General features: G+C 48.8%; 1 protein-coding gene across 1 annotated transcript in view; it reads left to right on the top strand.

Annotated features, from left to right (window-relative positions):
- MAP4 (microtubule associated protein 4) overlaps positions 1-19,990 on the top strand; it is a 153,164-nt gene that overhangs the window by 17,786 nt on the left and 115,388 nt on the right. The window contains 1 exon segment of the mRNA XM_056857164.1: positions 2,637-2,705. Within this exon segment, the coding sequence (XP_056713142.1) occupies positions 2,637-2,705 (69 nt within the window).

The raw sequence follows: 19,990 nt of genomic DNA, 5'->3' as shown, positions 1-19,990 counted from the left end.
GCCTGGTTTCCATCCTGCCCTGCAATTTGATGGCCTGTTCTAGGGCGCGCTGCTTGAAGCACTCCATGAGGATAGTTCTAGGAGGGTAGCCGTGTCGGTCTGCAGTAGAACAGCTCGATCCGAGTCCAGCAGCACCTTAGAGACCAACAAGATTTTTGGGGCATAAGCTTTCGAGAGTCAAAGCTCTGACGAAGGGAGTGTGGGCTCTCGAAAGCTCATGCCCTGAAAATCTTGTTGGTCTCTAAGGTGCTGCTGGACTCCAATCGAGCTGCTTTAAGTGCTGTTTGACTAAAGCCTTTGAGCCTTTAGCCTGATATAAATAGCATCTAACCATTTAGACGAGGGTGAGGGAGTTTGGACATCCTCTTTAAAACTGTTATTTGGATAATTTCAAAAGAGGTAGGTGGGGGTTGTATATGGGGGGGGGGAAGCTGAGCTGAGAACGGGGGGGGGGGATTTTACTGGGAACTTTTCTGCCAGCCCTCCAGATAGGAAGAAGAGTCCAAACTTGCTTCTTGTGGGGAAGTCTGGGAGCTGCTGTGCTGGGGCACATCTGGCAAGGAGAGCGGTTAATGTCTTGGCTGATTTCCCCTTACTTGGAGCGTCTGTTTTAAGAGCTGAAGCGTTTGTGATGGGGGGGGGGGAGTTTCGCTCTGCTTTCCTGAGGCGGAGGGAAGGCAAGGCCCATCTCTGCGCTGTGTTCCTTGGCCTGGTTTTAGTTTCGCTCTTGTCTGTGCAGCAAAGGCTGTTTTTTTCTTCTTTTAATAGGGCCTTTTGATGACTTGGGTTACAGACGAGCTTTTATTTATAGCGACGCCTTTGTACTTATTTCTTCTTCCCAGATGCTGAGGTGCAGAAATCTGTATGTTTCTCTGGTACATTTTTATCCTGCCGTTCCACCAAGGAGCCACCCAGGCTCTCCTTTCTGTTCCGCAGTTTATCCTCATAGCTCTGTGAGGTGGGTCAGTCTGACGGTATGCCTGGCCCAAGGTGAGCTCCAAGGACTGTGTAGGGAGCTGAAACCGGATATCCCATGTCCTCAGCCAGCGCTGTAACTATAAAACTGCAGTGGCTATAGAAAGAAGCCATGGCTCAGTGGCAGAGCCTCTGCTTGGCATGCTGAAGGTCCCAGGTTCAATCCCTAGCATCTCCAGTTAAAAGGACCAGGGAATAGGTGACGTGAAAGACCTCAACCTGAGACCCTAGGGAGCCATGGGGAGGGGCCGTGGCTCAGTGGCAGAGCATCTGCTCGGCATGCAGAAGGTCCCAGGCTCAATCCCTGGCAGCATCTCCAGCTCAAAGGACCAAGCAGTAGGTTACATGAAAGATCTTTCTCTGCCTGAGACCCTGGAGAGCCGCTGTTAGTACTGAGAAGACAGTACTAACCTTGATGGACCAATGGTCTGATTCAGTGTCAGGTAGCCTCATGTGTGTTTATATGAGTGGCTACATCAAATCTTTGGGTAGTTTGAATGTGGGAGAGTGTTGGCTGTGCATCTGTTTTAAGGTGATAGCCCAGGGTTTTTATGCAGCTCCAGTTGGGGGAGCTCAGTATGCCACCTTTAGACATTCCTGGATGAGCAACTTGCTGCAGAAGGTTTGAATCTCTCACCCTCCAGATTCAGCAGATGACCCTGCATTCTAGTATTATGAGGAAGGGAGAAATGCTTCTCCCTGTCCACTCTTTCCATGCCATGCATAATTTTATAGACCTCTGTCATGTCTCCCCTTAACCGCCTTCTTTCCAAGCTAAACAGCCCTAAGCGTTTTAACCGCTCTTCATAGGGCAGTTGCTCTAGCCCCCTGATAATTTTGGTTGCTCTTTTCTGCACCTTCTCAAGCTCTGCGATATCCTAAGAACATAAAAAAGCCATGCTGGATCAGACCAAGGCCCATCAAGTCCAGCAGTCTGTTCACTCAGTGGCCAACCAGGTGCCTCTAGGAAGCCCACAAACAAGACGACTGCAGCAGCATTATCCTGCCTGCGTTCCACAGCACCCTACACAATAGGCATGCTCCTCTGATCCTGGAGAGAATAGGCATGCATCATGACTAGTATCCATTTTTACTAGTAGCCATGAATACCCTTCTCCTCCATGAACATGTCAACTCCCTTCTTAAAGCCTTCCAAGTTGGCAGCCATCACCACATCCTGGGGCAGGGAGTTCCACAATTTAACTATATCCTTTTTTAGGTGTGGTGACCATTTTAATGCCCATTCTTCCAGTATGAAGAGATCCTTTTGGAGCTCTTCACAATCCGATTTTGTTTTCACCACCCTAAATAATTTGATGTCATATGCAAACTTGGCTACATTCTCTGTTCAACCCCAAATCCAGGTCATTGATGAACAGGTTGAAAAGCACCGGTCCCAACACAGATCCCTGAGGGAGAACTAGCCATGGATTCCTACTCTCTGCTTCCTATTTTTCAGCCAGCTCTCAATCCATAAGAGGACTAGTCCTCTTATCGCATGACTGTGAAGTTTGCTTAGCAGTCTTTGATGAGGGGCTTTGTCAAAAGCCTTTTGGTGTTGAGAGGAGCCTTTTGGTGTTTGGTTTGTCAAAAGCCTTTTGGTGTTGAGAGGAGCCTGGCAGTTTCCCCCTTGTTGGTAAGACCCATGTCTTGTCTTCCAGGTGCTTCAGCTACTGGGCCTGCAGCTGTGGTAGAGAACGGCGATCATGGAATAGAAGGCAGCAGGAAGGGTAAGCTTTTTGGTATCCCCATTTTTCTCTGTGTATATGTGTACACCCTTTTGGTCTTGAGAGGTGCTTGCCCACAGTAAGATTCCCATGCTGCCATTTTTTGTGTGTGTATGCATACTTGGAAGCACGAGTGTCTTCCCACCTAGCAGTTAACCAGAGACTTAAGAATGAGGTTCTCAGCACTGGACTGTGACATTCAAGCAGCACCTTATTAGGTATGTAGCGTTCCCCCTTCCCTGTCAGAGGTTTCCTCTGTGAAGGGGTGTTCTCTTGTCATTGCCAACAGTTTGTGGGAGTCCTTTTTGAGCTCTGCAACTCTCTAGGAAGCCTTTTGCTCCCAGTGAATCATGATTCTTCCACTCACCATTGATCCTAGAATGCTCAAATGATAATATCCAAGGTCTTGTAGAAAGTTAATTTGCCCGCTTCTCCCTGGTTTCCTGGGCTTTCTTCTTCTTTATCAAATACTCACATAAACAGCCTTGCTAACGCAGGTTTGTTATACTCATAAGAGTGGTTACTGTCTCAGCCCCAAAGAGATAGAGCAAACTCAATGGCCTCACTTGATCCAAATGTGTGGCAGGACTTGCAGGTTGCACAGAACTCTTCTTCAGAAAGAAAGAAGTGGGGGAATCTGCAAGGACTTGTGGGGGGGATCGTGTCTCCCTCACCCACTATTTTGTTTTCAGTTCCCTGGCCACCCCATGTGTGTGTTAAATGCCTTCAAGTTGCTTCCAACTCATGGTGTCCCTGTGAATCAATGTCCTCCAAAACGCTAACAGCCTTGCTTAGATCTTGCAGACTGAGGGCTGTGGCTTCCTTGATTGAGTCAACCCATCTCATGTTGCCTTTTCCTGCTTCCTTCAACTTTTCCTAGCATACTGGTCTTTTCCAGCGACTCATCTTCTCATAGTATGACCAAATTGCGATAGCCTCAGTTTAGTCATTTTAGCTTCTAGGGTCAGTTCAGGCTTGATTTGATCTATAACCCACTGATTTGTTTTTTTGGCAGTCCACGGTATCCGTAACACTCTTCTCCAACACCACATTTCAAAGGAGTCTACTTTCTTCCTGGCAGCTTTTTTCCTTGTCCAGCTTTCACACCCATACATAGTAATAGGGAATAATATGGCCTTAATTAACTAGATCTTCGTTGCCAGTGATACATCCTTACACTTAAGAGAGAAAAAGGAGTAAGGGAAACCATCCTTACACTTGAGTTTGACTCGTCCCAGGATCACCCCCTGTCGGAAAGCCAAATGTATTTTTAAAAAGCAACCCAGAACAGACCTTGACTACCGGTACCACGAGGAGGAGGAGGCGGCACAGCATCCTGTGGGATTTAGGCCCAACTCAAGGTTGCCTCAAGTCTGGTCCGGGAAAGGAGAAGCTCACGAATGCCTCAGGAAGTGGGGAGGGCCCATAGGCCAGCATCAGAGCACTTTGTTTGCCTGCGTAAGGTCCCCGGTCTCCTCCCATGGCTTGAGAACCCAGAGAGAGAGCTGCTGCTGGTCAGAACAGAACAGGCATAGGTTTGCATGTCCACCTTGGGGCTTGCTGAGTCTAAAGACCTCCTAGGCCCTGCTTGGAGGACCGCGGTCTGCGTGTCTTCTACACAGTAGTGCAGGGAGTGAAGATCCGGTAAGCGCAGGAAGGGAGAGGCTGCTGGATTTGTTTGGAGTGTGTAGCGATGTTGTGTGTGCCGTCATTGTAGCAGCTGTCTGTTGTGGTGTTCAGGAAACAGTTCCTGGAGAGTTCTGTCTGATTGCAAGGAAACCAGGGTTTGTGGTCTGCATGTCCTACACAGGTCCAAGACGGCACCAGGTTGTGAGATGAGCATCGAATGATTGAGGCTGGCGGATAATTAGAAAGGGAGGAGCTTCCCTTGCCTTTAGAAAGGGTGCTGCCATATTTGTCAAGCTTTTTGTCACATGTGGGGTGAATGGGGGGTGGGAAGTCTTGGGCATGTCGAAATCCCAGAGCAGATGTCATCCTTTCATTATGACCAGGCTTACGCAAGAGCAATTCCCGGGTGGCTCGGCCTCTGTTTTTTTGCTTGCTTGTGGAAGGCGTGGCTCTTGCCAGTCTAACCCAGTCCTGTTATAGCTGCCCGTGTTACTGGCAAAGTGCTGAGGCATCCTGATTTCCTCTTAATGGTGGTGAGAGCCCTGTGCACTCGGGGCTTTCAGAGCAGGGCTCTGCACATTTTAAGTCCCCAGGGAGTGTTCTCTAGAGGCATTTGCTTTCAGCAGTGTGCTTTTATGGGCCTCCCGAACTCCTTGGCCTGACACCTTTCTGCTGCTGACGGAGACAGACGCGCACTGATTTCTGCATGCTTAGTATGGCTGACTGGCTGCCTTCCTGACACCCCCCCCCCACTACAGCATGAGTCTCTCTTGTAAAAGTTCCTTTTCCTTTCGTGTCTGGTCTGCTGGCTGCCCTGAAGGGAATATTTTGCTTGTTGTGCATTAATGTTCATGTTTACTAATGACTTAATGCTTTTATGCCCCTTCCCACCCTTCCCCTCTCTCCTGTTGTCTCCCCCTTTTCTATCTCTTTTTTTTCCTCCTAGAAGCCTAGACTCTGGGGCTGCTACCAACACAAGACCAGTGTGCTTCCCTTCCTGCCATTACACTTATTTAAAACAAAAAACAAAAAAAAAACCCCACACAATCCTTTCGCATTTAACAGAGCTCTTCTTTACCTGGACTCTTTGGGGGCTGAAGAACCGAGAGGGTAGATCTCCTGTTGGGCCGGGCAGCTGCCGCAGTCTTCCTCCTCTTCCTCCCTCTCTCTGCTCTGCAGTGCTGGTCGAAATCTTCCTGGGGCGTGAGCACAGGGTGGGGGGGCTGACGGGGGTGTTGAAACTGCATTTTTAAAACAGTGATGGGTTTCTCTCTTTTGAAATTATCTTCATTTTTTCCCCATTTTTAATTTGATCACCTTTTGCATTTTGTTTAAAGGTAGATTTGAGTTAACGTTTGTGGGGGGGAACCAGCCCCGGTTGCCTGCTTCAGTCCCGTGCATGCATTTGTTTGGGTTTTCAGCCTTCCTCTTTCACCCTTCATCTGCTCCCTCCCCCACATTGTTCCTGTTGCTCTAAAAGCCTCCCCAAAGAAGGAACTTCATTTAACATTGCCTTCCCTCTTGGTTTCGGATCATGTTTTTCTTTCTTTTAAATGCCTTTGAACAATTATTCCAAAATCTGCATTTGACTGTGCGTAAAAAACCCCAAACATTATCAAAGGATTCTTCAGGAGGGAACCTGCCACACATCAGCTGTTAATGAAGCACCATCACCTTGATCATGTTGCGCTTTTTGCATCAAGCTTATAGCTGGCAGACGGGATTCTGCTTTCATGGAAGTTTTTTACTGTGTGCCGAGCCTACCTCTGTGGCAGTGGTATGCCGTTCAGATGCAAATTCCTCTTCTCTTGTCGACTGACAGGAGGAGAGGAAACATTGTGGAAAGTACGGAGAACGGCATCAGACATGTCAAAATCACTAATGAAATAATTATCTGACAAGGCTGCAGCCGGAGTGGGAAGGAATTGTCTCTTTGAACTCCTCCTGATCTGTCTGTGGGTTTAGCTTGTCACTTGCAATTTTAGTGGCTGCCCTCTCCTGGATACAGATTGGCCCCTCTGCGCAGAGAGAGCACTCTCAAGATGTGCACAAAGTCGTAAATTCAAGGTTTCCTTCCGCCCTGCAAGGCAGATCTCTCTCTGTTTCTTTAAAGCGTAGCTGAATTGTGTTCCCACTGCCTTATGCACTACTTTAAAAAGGTTGTGTATGCTGCAGAATACAGATGAGCGGGGGTTCAAATGGAGAAACCTCAGCCCTAATGTAGCAGCCTGAGAGGCTTACTGTGCGCACCATGCTTCTTGCGCATCAGCCCTCTTCGCAGCTCACGCCTAGCCGTCTGCAGAGGCATGGAGGGGTTCTTGTTGGAGGAGGAATGCGCTTGGTAGCACATATCACAGAGGCAGGGCAAATCAAATGCTGATGCGCTTTCCGTACTTGTCATTAAACTATGTCTCCCATGAGGAAGGGCAGTTGCTGCCTTTGCAGTTGGAGAAGAGTTGAGGTTTCAGGTTAAGGCAAAAGATCTGCTCTCTGCTTCTCTAGCATTGGTTGCTCCGTAGCTTTTTGGTGTACTTGGCGGGTGTATCAAGTAGAACTTGCTAGTGGCAAGCCGGGATGCACCGCGCCCCTGATATTGGCATTGTGTAGCTCTGGACCCAGAAGAGGAGAACTGCATTCTTTGCTTGGGCTTACATTAGTCATTGGAAGCTCCCATGGCCGCTGGTAAGGTTCAGCTGCACCCTCTGTCCTCTCGTCATTTTGAGGCATCCCTTGATTATCTTCTTGGCCATCTGCCCACCAGTCTTCCACTGATCAGTAGAGGGGTCTTATCCGGCCACTGTTCTGTGCCACACTGTGGCTAGAGGTGGCACGCCAGTTGAGTCGGACTGACTGTGTGTGAAGCACCTGGTGGCCGATTTCCACAAGCCCCCCCCCCCAGTTTTCTTAGCATTGTCCTTCAACACTCTCCCTCCCCAATGTTGTGGCGGTTCAGCACTGGTGTGCTACTAACGAAAGTCCTCAGAAGACCTGTGACCACAGCATCGGCAGCTCTTGCTTGCCTAGCCTAAACGTAAGACCTGGAACGATCCCTGCATAAAACGGCTGGCATCCAAAACAGCATGGCTTCTGGATTCTCCTGACACAGGTCCCACTGCTAGAACATGCCTCGGAACAACGGGGCCTTTCAGTTTTCGGTTTTGTTTTGTTTCAGGAAGCGGGAGCATCGCTCTGTCCTGCCCCTCAGCCTCATTAGTTTTGGATCTGGCTGCCCCAGGGTGCCAGCTTGTTTCAAGTATTCAGAACAGTAGCTGCTTTTTGTTAGCCTGGGTGTGCCAGTCAGATGCCAAGGGTCAGTCCCTTTTGCAATAACAGCTACCCCTTCTAACCATAGAATTGGAGCTTCTAGTCTAACTCCTTTCCCTGAATGTCCTCTGATAGAGAACGTACTCCTAGAGAAGGTAGACAATATTATGGGATGTTAACGGTGGCCTTTCACCAGTGGCAGGTACTGGTGAAAAAGAATCAGCATTAAAAAAACACCCTGGGTTCTGCAGTTACTGTAAGGACCTAAAAAAACAGTTAGCTTTAACCTATCAAGATTATAGAGCTCGGGGGCTGAGAGAAATCCCTAAGTAATATTATAAGATTAAATGTAAATTGAGGGCTGAAACTAAAAGTCTAAAAAGAGAGCAAGCTGGGGTAAGTTAATATTTGCAGCCAGACCGAACAATACCCACTTTTTTGGGGGGGAGGGAAGCTATTCATGAGGGATATGCTACATCTTTTTCATGATGCAGACCTATTCTCTCTGGGGTCGGAGGAGCATGCCTATTGTGTTGGGTGCTGTGCAACGCAGGCAGGATAACTCTGCTGCAGTCGTCTTGTTTGTGGGCTTCCTAGAGGCATCTGGTTGGCCACGGTGTGAACAGGCTGCTCGACTTGGTGGGCCTGGGTCTGATCCAGCAGGGCTTGTCTTATGTTCTTGCTCCCCATTAAATTATCAAATTACAGCTTTAGAGTGGGAACAAGGTTTTGCCGCTTTACATTCAAATGCCGTCCAAGCAGTTAGATGTGCTCTTATATGTAAGTCACCCTTAGGCACCTAACTTGGGTCTGCCTCATTCAGAGCTGATGAACACCTTGGGCGATCGTCAGGACTGAAAAAACGCCACTGCTGTTCAGTTCCTGTGAACTTCTGGGCACGCAGGCTGTGGCCTCAGAGTTAGGTAGTTGGGTAGGTTGCCCCAAAAGGTGTGTCCCAGCGCCTGTTCAGCATGCTCAGCTGGGGACCCCTGCAGGCCCTGAGGTGGTTAGTAGGAACATGCATGCTTCCAAGCTGCGGGGAAGCAGTGAGGGTTGTTGATGGCAGTTGCCTTCATCTAAAGTGGCTCAGGATGATGCCTGGCTCAGGATATCGTCGGCTACCAGGGAGAAATGCAGGCTCGGTGGCTCACCAGAAGGAAAGACCTTTGCTGAAAAGCCTGCATGCATTTCTACCATTCTTAAATGCGGTACTTCTGAAACGTCAGGTGGCAAATCTGTTTCCAGTGGAGGGTGGTAGGAGTTGAGATGGAAGCAGATGAGGTCTAAGGCAAAGACTCAACCCTTCTGGGCTGCAAGAAGCCTTTCAGCTCGGTAGCGGGATACCTGTTTGATGACTCGTCACGGGGCCCTTCGGCAGCGAAGTCAGCTGCTTTCCAAGGACTTTGGTTCTTTTGCTTTGCTATACCAAAGAGACATGTCTCAATTCTCTTTTGTTTCTTCATAATTCCATCTTGCATATGTTTTTGTTTTTTTACAAAATCTGATTTTTTTTGCTTCATGTTTTAGTTTCTTTTCTTCACTCTTTAAGTTGAGTTTACAAAATTTACAAAAGATTATGCCTTTGAATTCAGACGATGGTGCACCTTTAGCCACCGTTGAGTGGCTGCCCTTTTTGGGAACGAAATGTGATTTGCTTTTGTTTGTAATATGCATGTCGGGTAGAGAAAGTTCAGGAACTGGTGCCTCGGCGCTCTCTCATTTGTTCTACCTTCTTTGGCATCTGCTTCAGCAGTGCCCCAGTGCACTTTGGAAATCACAGGGCCTGTTCCTTTATTTTAAAGCTACAGACCCTTTATACTCTATTGCTTAGTTGCTTGCAATAATTATAGGAAGCTTCTACAATGTTTTGTAACCCATGTCTCTGTCAGCCTTATATACTAATCCTGTACCACTTTGCTGAATGAACACTAATAAACTTGTGTGCTAACCTCTCAGCTGTCTTGTTGTCTCTTGGTGGAAATATTCTTGGACTGCCTCCCTACCCCTCACCTCCATGTTGGAGCCTTAAATTTTTCCAGATTTTTTGTCGGCTGTGATATTGGAGTAATTATTTGGGCTTAAGAACAAGCAAGCTGTTGGCCAGACCTAAGTAAGAACCATTTAAAACTGGCTCTAATGAACCTCCCTAAGTTGGGGAAATCGCCCCCCCCCCCAAGGTAACGAAGACTTAACAACAACTGACAGTACTCAGTTGTTGTTAAGTCTTTAGCGTAGTTAAGAGCGGTGGTTTGGAGTGGTGGACTCTGATTTGGAGAACCAGATTTGATTCCCCACTCCTCCAGAGGAGCGGCGGAGGCTAATCTGGTGAACTGGATTTGTTTCCCCACTCTCTTCATGAAGCCAGCTGGGTGACCTTGGGCTAGTCATACTTTCTCAGCCCCACCTACCCACAGGGTGTCTGTTGTGGGGAGGGGAAAGGAAGGGTGATTGTAAGCCGGTTTGATTCTTCCTTAAGTGGTAGAGAAAGTCAGCCTATAAAAACCAACTCCTCCTTCTTCTTCTTCTCTTGTGCAGAAGCAGGTATTGGGGCAATACAAACTTATAGAAAACCCAGGCAAAGCCAATTACCGTATTTTTCGCTCCATAACACGCACCTGACCATAACACGCACCTAGTATTTAGAGGAAGACTGTCTCAGTCTCAGTCAGGAGGCCAGGTCTACTGCCATGCAAACCAATGGGCAGCCTGACTGTGCCCGGGAGAGGGGGGGCAGCGGGGAAAGCGAGCCTGGCCCTCTCCAGGGCCAGGATCGCACGGGAGACGGGGCGGCGGGGAAAGCGAGGGGAGGGGGCTGTGAGCTCAGTGGCAGAGCCTCTGCTGGGCATGCAAGAGGTCCCAGGTTCAGTCCCCGGCGCCTCTGCTCCCACCCGCCCCTGGCCCAGGCGAGCCCGGATCTGGCCCGTGTGCGCCCAGGGAGGGAGGAGGGAAGGCTTCAGCTGGTGCGCGGGGCCGGATCCAGCCCGTGTGCGCCCGGGGAGGGTGGAGGGAAGGCTGCAGACTGGCGCCGGCTCCTTGCGCCCCACCCGCCTCCCAGCTGGGAGGCAGGCGGGGCGCAAGGCTCGCGTCGTTCCAGCGCGCCTAGAGCGAATGTGCACAGAGCCGGCTGGGCGTGCCGTTCCAGCGGGCCCAGCCGGCTCTGTGCACATTTGCTCCATAACACGCACAGACATTTTCCTCTTCAAAAGAAAGGGGGGAAAGTGCGTGTTATGGAGCAAAAAATACGGTAATGATATTTTTTTACTTTATTTTTTACTTAAAATACAAACATGCTTAAAACAATACACTCTTACAGTGTTAAGAGCGGTGGGTGGTGGTGGCTCAGGGCCAGTTCAGAGCTCTGAAGGGGTTGGATCCAGCCCCCAGGCCTTATGTTTGACACCATTGATCTAGGGGGACTGCCAGTGGGTTTATCCCTGAATTAAATTAAATTAAATTAAAAATTTCCTCTCTTTAGGGAGGTGCATGAAAGGTGGCTGTGTGGGGTGGGGGAAGAGATTGAAAATGTATTGGATGAAATGTGTAAGGGCAAGCCCTGCTGAGCAAAACCCAACTTGGCTTCTGTAAAGGTAGGTCCTGTCTCACTAACCTTTTAGTCTTTTTGAAAGTGTCAAGTAAGCATGATGGACAGGAATGAGCCTGTAAACATTGTGTATTTAGATTTCCAAAAGGCTTTTGACCAAGTCCCCCACCAAAGACTGCTAAGCAAACTTCAGAGTCATGGGATAAGAGGACAAGTCCTCTTATGGATTGAGAGCTGGCTGAAAAATAGGAAACAGAGTAGGAATCAATGGTCAGTTTTCACAATGGAAGGATGTGAGCAGCGGGGTTCCTCAAGGATCTGTGTTTTAACCGGTGCTTTTCAACCTGTTCATCAGTGACCTGGAGTTGGGGTTGAACAGCGAAGTGGCCAAGTTTGCAGATGCCACCAAATTATTTAGGGTGGTGAAAACAAAACCGGACTGTGAAGAGCTCCAAAATGATCTCTTCAAACTGGAGGAATGGGCATTAAAATGGCAAATGAGATTCAATGTGAGCAAGTGTAAAATGATGCATACTGGGGGGGGGGGGAATCCCAACTTCACATAAACACTGATGGGATCTGCACTGGCAGCGACAGACCAAGAAAGGGAACTTGGGGTGGTAGTGGATAGCTCTATGAAGACATCAACCCAGTGTGCGGCTGCTGTGAAAAGGAAGTATTTCTTCACATAATACATAGTGAAATTGTGGAACTCCCTGCCCCAGGATGTTGTGATGGCTGCCAACTTGGAAGGCTTTCAGAAGGGAGTGGACATGTTCATGAAGGAGAGGGGTATTCATGGCTACTAGTCAAAATGGATACTAGACATGATGCCATATCTATTCCCTCCAGGATGAGAGGAGCAGGCTGAATATATTAGGTACTGTGGAACACAGGTAGGATAATGCTGCTGCAGTCGTCTTGCTTGTGGGCTTCCTGGAGGCACCTGGTTGGCCACTGTGTGAACAGACTGCTGAGTGGATGGGCCTTGGTCTGATCCAGCATGGCCTTTCTTATGTGTAGTGACAATATAAAATGGAAGGTAGAAATCCAGAGCTGATCCTGGTGAAGAGGAAGAGTTGGTTTTTATATGCCTACTTTGTCTACCAATCACCTCCCCCCCCCCACAACAGACACCCTGTGAGGTAGGTGGGGCTGAGAGAGTGTGACTAGCCCAAGGTCACCGAGATGGCTTCATGTGGAGGAGTGGGGAATCAAACCCACTTCTCCAGATCAGAGTTCACCGCTCCAAACCACCGTTCTTAACCACTACACCATGCTGGCTCCTGAGGCTGAGGCAACTCTGAAGTGCAATTCATGGAGGTACAGGGAGCGAATTCAGAACGGGGAGGGAGATGGAGAGGTTCCCTATTCCCTGGCTTTAACCCTTACAGTCTGCTTTGACTGGACAGACGGTGGGTGTGGCTTTTGTAGCAGGTGAGCATGAAGGCCATGCCCAGCCTCCCTTACAGTGGACACAATGGATTTCCATTTTATCTACTGTGCATAGGATTTGAGCCTCCCTGATTTAGAGTGGAACAGCTGGAGGCGGTGGCGGCATTGACTGTGCTCTGAGGCACCAGTTGCTAAATCGGAGAGGACTGTGAGGCTGGCATCCTTTTGGGCAGCTGCTCTTCTCATTAGCAATTTATACTTTTAAGTGCAAAACCTCGTACTAGGAATCAACCCAAATGGTGCCTCGTTGAAATTGTTTTGACTGTTATATTTATACCCTCCTGCTTTTTGACCACAAAAGCCTCCGAGCAGCTTTACAATACTGTGAAAATGCTATGTTTTCTTCCCCCTCTTCTTGCCAAGCAAACACTTGAGCCTGAAAGACTATCTCTTGGGCAGAGGGGGCATAAACTTCTTATGTGGGTAAACTTCTCTAGTGGGTAAAACTGCACACTTGTAGGCTTCAGTTATCAGGGGATAGATTTTGGTTGAACATAAAAATAAACTTCCTAACGGTGAGAACAGGCGGGTAGTTGAACTAACAACCTGGGAGTCTGGCTGGGCTGTGCCTCGTTGGAAGAGGTCTTTGAGCAGAGGCTGAACGGCAGGGAATGCTCTCGCTCTGGATCTTCTGCATTGATCATGGAGTTGGATTAGGTGGCCTGTAAACCAGCGTGGTGTAGTGGTTAAAGGCAGTGGACTCTGATCTGGAGAACTGGGTTCAATTCCCCACTCCATAGAATCATAGAGTTGGAAGGGACCACCAGGATCATCTAGTCCAACCCCCTGCACAATGCAGGAAATTCACAACTACCTCCCCTCCGCACCCCCAGTGCCCCCTACTCCATGCCCGGAAGATGGCCAAGATGCCCTCCCTCTCATCATCTGCTTAAGGTCTTAGAATTGGCATTGCTGACAGATGGCCATCTTCTTAAAAATCTCCAGGGAAGGAGAGCTTACCACCTCCCGAGGAAGCCTGTTCCACTGAGGAGCCACTCTAACTGTTAGAACTCCACTTGAGGGGTGGAGACTAATCTGGTGAACCAGGCTGGTTTCCCCACTCCTACACATGTAGCCAGTTGGGCGACCTTGGGCTAGTCACAGCTCTCTTAGAAATCACTCAGCACCACCTACCTCCCAGGGTGTCTGTTGTGGGCAGGGGAAGTGAAGGTGATTGTAAGCCGGTTTGATTCTTCCTTAAGTGGTAGAGAAAGTCAGCATATTAAAAGTCCTCCTCCTCCTCCTCCAAATCTTGTATTACTCCTTAGAGCCCAAGCAGGAAAGAGTCAAGCACTATTCCGCCACAGGTGTTAATGTTAATAAACCCCTGTTTAAACACTTGTCTTGTTTGCACATGGGAATTCTTAAGATGTGATGCCTTAAGCCTGGGTTCCGGAGTATGGGTGGAAGACACAGGAGGTCAGCAGATCTGGCTCTGGTTAGCATCTGCATAGGAGACCAAGAAGCCCTATATCTGCAGCCTTGAGTTGCATTGTCTGTTTGCGCCCAGGGCCCCTGGTCGAGGCGGGGGTCACAAGCACTGACAGAGAGCTGTTGACCCCACAACAGCCAGCGCTGAGCTGAGGTTATTTACAGGAGCGAGTGCCTGCAGCTGTAGCAGTGGCCTGGAGTCTGCAGTTTTCCGTAGCATCCTGCAAAGCCTTATGGTGGCCCTGTGTCTCCAGAAGACTCATGGTCAGCAGAGAGGCCTCAGGCAGCTAGTCCTGGAGTCTGCCATCTGAGCTGTGCGCCTGCTTGGGCTTTCTGTGCCCTGGGGGAGATTGCGGGGCCATTGGCAGTCGGCCCCTCTCCTTCAGGGGCCCCTGAGCAATCTTAGGTTCCAGTGATGGCTCTGGCCCCTGAGCCTCCTGGGCTTTTGATCCAGTAGCCACAGCCGGCCGTGAGTTCCCTGACAGACCCCGGGGTGGGTCTGAGGCCCAGGCCCCTCAGGGTCTGTCCTGGGTGCGTCCTCCATGGGATCTACTTCCATTGTGTCCTCATCCTCTGATGAAGGCTCATCTGGCCCAAACCCAACATCCATGGTGGAGTAAAGGAGAGATATAAAAGGAAACAGGTAGCAGCTATGGAAGAAAACCTCCCTTTTCCTGAGACCTTGGAGAGCTCCTGCCAAGCAAAGAAGACTGTACTGGACTGAATGGACCAGGGGTCGGACTCAGTGGAAGGCCACTTCAGAGGCTGAATTGCTTGCTTTTCCTCGCTATAATCTCTGCAGCTACGCAACATATTAGCTGTGACTCACGAAAGCTGGAAATTTTGTTAGTCTTTAAGGTGCTACTGGACTCTTGCTGTTTTCTACAGCTATAGACAGACTAACACGGCTACGCATCGCGACATTCAGAGGATCGCTAAGGATGACTCTTCTGTCTCTAGGCTGTTTATGTGGCTTTCCTGTCGCTATGTAGTCTCTCTCAGGTAGGCAGATGTGACATTTCTGGGCCCTGCAGCCTGAAGGAAACAAGACTGCTTGCTCTCCGTGCCCCTCCGCTCTGTGCTTTTCTTTATCCAGACGGTTTCCTTTTCCCACGTTGTTGCTGCCTTTTGCAGACCTGACATCCACGAACAAGAGTGTCACCGATGGTGCTGGTGTTGTTGGGTCCGTTTGTCTAGTCAGTGAGTTGCCCTCTTAGTGATGAAAAGGTGAGGAGGGATATGGCTCAGAGGTGAAACCTACATTTTCATGCAGAAGGTGATCAAGCTCTGAAGCGGTAGATTGAACACCGGAGCCAGGGTAGAGCTCATGCTTTGCACGCCGAATGTCCCGGGTTCAATCCAGTGGTTTTAAACTCTGCCACTAGCCATAGCTTAGTAGTGGATTGAACCCGGGACCTTCTGCATGCGAAGCTCATAAGGTATAAGCAAGTAAAGATCTCCTCTTGAGACCTTGGTGAATAGTAGGAGGTGCTGTACTGGCTTATTATTATTGTTGTTGTTATTATTCTCAATGGGTAGCCATGTTAGTCTGTCACTAGCAGAAGAAAAGAGGAAGAGCCCAGTAGCACCTTAAAGACTAAAAAAATTTCAGGCAGGGTATGAGCTCCTACCCTGCCAGAAACTTTGTTAGTCTTCAAGGTGCTACTGGACTCTTGCTTTTTTCTATTATTATTGTTGTTGTTGTTGTTGTTTACTGCTCTCCCACTGCAGGGGCTCAGGGCAGCAGACAACATGAGGATAAAAACATTCTAACTCAGGAGCTTCCTACGAATAAATACCAGGTCTTAATTGGAAATCACTAAAAATACAAGTGTCCTCCCCCCCCATGAGTTCAGGCCAGAACTACTCTTGAGGCACTTCACTTCAGCAAAGTTCTAGTGTGTGAAAAGCCAGCGTCGTGGATCAGTACCGGTCTTGGATTGGGAAAATCCTAGAATTTGTATTCCGCCCGCTCATGAAGTTTGCTTGGCCCAGGCAGTATCTCTCGGCTTAGACTAGTCTAAAAGCAGGTCAAGCTCCGTTGAGAGGGACAGGGATCTGAGACGAAGGGTGGGATGTTTAGTCTCCGTTCAGCAAGAGGTAAGCACCAGTATGCCGATAAGAATCATTGAATCATAGAGTTGGAAAGGACCACCAGGGTCATGAAGTCCAACCCCCTGCACAATGCAGGAAATTCACAACTACCTCCCCCCCCCACACCCCTAGTGACCAGAAGGTGGCCAAGATGCCCTCCCTCTCATCATCTGCCTAAGGTCACAGAATCAGCATTGCTGACAGATGGCCATCTAACCTCTTCTTAAAAACCTCCAGGGAAGGAGAGCTTACCACCTCCCGAAGAAGCCTGTTCCACTGAGGAACCGCTCTAACTGTTAGAAAATTCTTCCTAATGTCTAGACGGAAACTCTTTTGATTTAATTTCAACCCGTTGGTTCTGGTCCGGTCTTCTTGGGCAACAGAAAACAACTTGGCACCATCCTCAATATGACAGCCCCTCAAGTACTTGAACATGGTTATCATATCCCCTCTCAGTCTTCTCCTCTTCAGGCTAAACATACCCAGCTCCTTCAACCTTTCCTCATAGGACTTGGTCTCCAGACCCCTCACCATCTTTGCTGCCCTCCTCTGGACATGTTCCAGCTTGTCTACATCTTTCTTAAATTGTGGTGCCCAAAACTGAACACAGTACTCTATTTGAGGTCTAACCAGAGCGGAGTAAAGCGATACCATCACTTCGTGTGATCTGGACACTATACTTCTGTTGATGCAGCCCAAGACTGCCTTTGCCTTTTTAGCTACCACATCACACTGCTGACTCATGTTCAGTGTTTGGTCTACTAAGACCCCAAGATCCTTTTCACACATTCTGCTCAGACAAGTCTCTCCCATCCTATAATTATGCATTTGATTTTTCCTACCTAAATGCAGAACTTTACATTTGTCTTTGTTGCATTTTATTAGTTCTAGCCCACTTCTAGCCCCTGTCAAGATCATCCTGCATCTTGGCTCTGTCTTCTACCGTATTTGCTACCCCTCCCAATTTAGTATCATCTGCAAATTTAATAAGCATCCCCTCTATTCCTTCATCCAAATCATTTATAAAGATGTTGAACAACACAGGGCCCAGCACAGATCCCTGAGGAACTCCACTAGTCACTTCTCTCCAAGTGGACGAGGAACCATTAACTAGCACTCTTTGGGTACGATCTGTCAATCAGTTGCAGATCTACCTAACAATAATAGGATCTAACCCACATTTTCCCAATTTGTCAACTAGAATACTATGTGGAACCTTATCAAAAGCCTAAAAAACCTTATCAAAAGTTAAAACGTGCCCTGGGGCACACAAGGCAGGAAGGAAAGAAGTTGTCACAAATATGGCATCCGAAGCAACCTTGACACATCTACAACTGGTATTTGTCGTGACAAGAGTGGAGAAGGCACGTCCGCCAGTGTGGGCGTAAAGAGTGGACCAGGAGCGTGAGGCTTTGACCTCTCTGAGTGAACTGCAGTATAGCTTGGCCTGCTAGGAAACCTGCGCCAAAATTTCAGAGCAGAGATTTGACCACGTTATCTTAAATGTGGCATTTTTGCTCTCCACTGGCTTGCAGTGGATTTTAGTGTGGCTGTTTGTTTTATTAAGCCCACAAGTTCATATTGTCACTAGATCTAGTTGCACTGGGAACCAAGGTCCAAATGGTTCAGTTTCATGTTCTGTATGCTCTGGGTGGAGCTGTTCCTGACTCCATATTCCCCCTTCTAAATCTTCTTGGAGGCTCCTAGTTGGCCACTGTGTGAACAGACTGCTGGACTTGATGGACCTTGGACTGATCCAGAATGGAGCATGTTCTTATATTGCTAAAGTAATGTTAGTAGACTTTCAATTAGGTCTTTTCCTCTCTCTGGATTGGGTGTGTATATATACAACTGCCCACTTAAACTCAATTTGATAAATTTCATCACATGCATAGTGGACACATGAAGCTGTCTTATACTGAATCAGACCCTTGGTCCATCAAAGTGAGTATTGTCTACTCAGACTGGCAGCAGCTCTCCAGGGTCTCAGGCAGAGGTCTCTCACATCACCCACTTGCCTGGTCCTTTTAACTGAAGATGCCGGGAATTGAACCTGGGACTTTCTGCATGCCAAGCAGATGCTCTACCACTGAGCCACGGCCCCTCTCCGAAACCAAGGCTTCTTCTGCAGTAAATCCATTTGTCTTTTTGGTGCCGCAAGATGTGCTGCCTTTGCGGCAGCCTAACATGGCTCCCCCTCTGGGGTTTGTCCACTGATCTTCAGCCCCCTCTTCTCAAAGCCCTTTTGAGGAGTCTGAGCTTTCTGAGCTCATCACTTCCATAAGCTCTGGGGCTTGAAACAGACTTGATCACCCAGCGGGTGAATTCCTGCTGTGCTGAAGAGCGCAGATGCCAAATACGAATGCGTCATGGCACTGATGGGCCAGAGGAGGCGGACAGAAATGGCCTGGTATCCCAGGGCTGTGGGTTTTCTGTCCTTATTGGCAAGCGATGATGTTTTCTGAAGGAGCCTCAGAATGAATGTTGTTGCCCCTCCATTCTTTTTCATGGGCAGGCGACGTGGCAGCGAGCAGCATAAGAACATAAGAAAGGCCTTGCTGGATCAGACCAAGGCCCATCAAGTCCAGCAGTCTGTTCACACAGCAGCCAACCAGGTGTCTCTAGGAAGCCCACAAACAAGACGATTGCAACAGCGTTGTCCTGCCTGTGTTCTGAAGCACCTAATATAATAGGCATCCTCCTCTGATCCTGGAGAGAATAGGTCTGCATCATGACTAGTATCCATAAGAAAAGCCTTGCTGGATCAGACCAAGGTCCTTCAAGTCCAGCTGTCTGTCTACACAGTGGCCAACCAGGTGCCTCCAGGAAGCCCACAAACAAGACAACTGCAGCAGCATTCTCCTGCCTGTGTTCCACAGCACCTAATATAATGGGCCTGCTCCTCTGATCCTGGAGAGAATAGGTCTGCATCATGACTAGTATCCACTTTGACTAGTAGCCATGGATAGCCCTCTCCTCCATGAACATGTCCACTTCCCTCTGAAAGCCTTCCAAGTTGGCAGCCATCACCACATCCTGGGGCAGGGTGTTCCACAATTGAACTATCCGTTGTGTAATGCCCCTCTTTATGCATAGTGGTATCTAGACTGTGGAACAATCCCATTGGCCCCTTGATGTACCTTTCTGTCAGTGGGGCCTTGTGAATTGTAGCAGCCACCAGCTTCTCCCGTTCCCAGGCTTTTCTTGTAAGGCAGCCCGAGTGCACAAGCCTCGAAGTGTAAAGCGGCTGGGGCACAGATAAATTGCTGCAGCAAACAAGATGGTGATGGAGGGCAAAGTCTCATATTTGACTACCTACAGATCTACAAATTAGAGCCCCTTGGCTCAGAGTGGGAAGCTGAAGTACTGCAGTCAAAAGCTCTGCTCACTACCTGAGTTCGATCCTGACGGAAGTCGGTTTCAGGTAGCCGACTCAAGGTCGACTGAGCCTTCCATTCTTCCAAGGTTGGTAAAATGAGTACTTAGCTTGCTGGGGGTAAAGTGTAGGGGAAGGCAATGGCAAACCTCCCCGTAAACATAGTTAGCTTGGTAAATGTCAGGATGTGATGTCACCCCATGGGTCAGTAATGACCTGGTGCTTGCACAGGGGACTACCTTTACCTTTTTACACATCTGAAGCTGTGGACAGCTTAGAAGGCCTAGGGCAGAAATGCCTAGGGCAGAAATGCCTCAGGTGAACACGTGAGCATGTGAAGCTGCCTTATACTGAATCAGACCTTTGGTCCATCAAAGTCAGTATTGTCTTCTCAGACCGACCGGCAGTGGCTCTCCAGGGTCTCAGGTCTTTCACATCACCTACCTGCCTAGTCCCTTTAACTGGAAATGCCGGGGACCCTCTGCATGCCAAACAGAT

The sequence above is a fragment of the Euleptes europaea genome, chromosome 11, assembly GCF_029931775.1.
Source record: "Euleptes europaea isolate rEulEur1 chromosome 11, rEulEur1.hap1, whole genome shotgun sequence".
Taxonomy (NCBI): domain Eukaryota; kingdom Metazoa; phylum Chordata; class Lepidosauria; order Squamata; family Sphaerodactylidae; genus Euleptes; species Euleptes europaea.
This window is presented reverse-complemented; position numbering and strand designations above follow the sequence as displayed.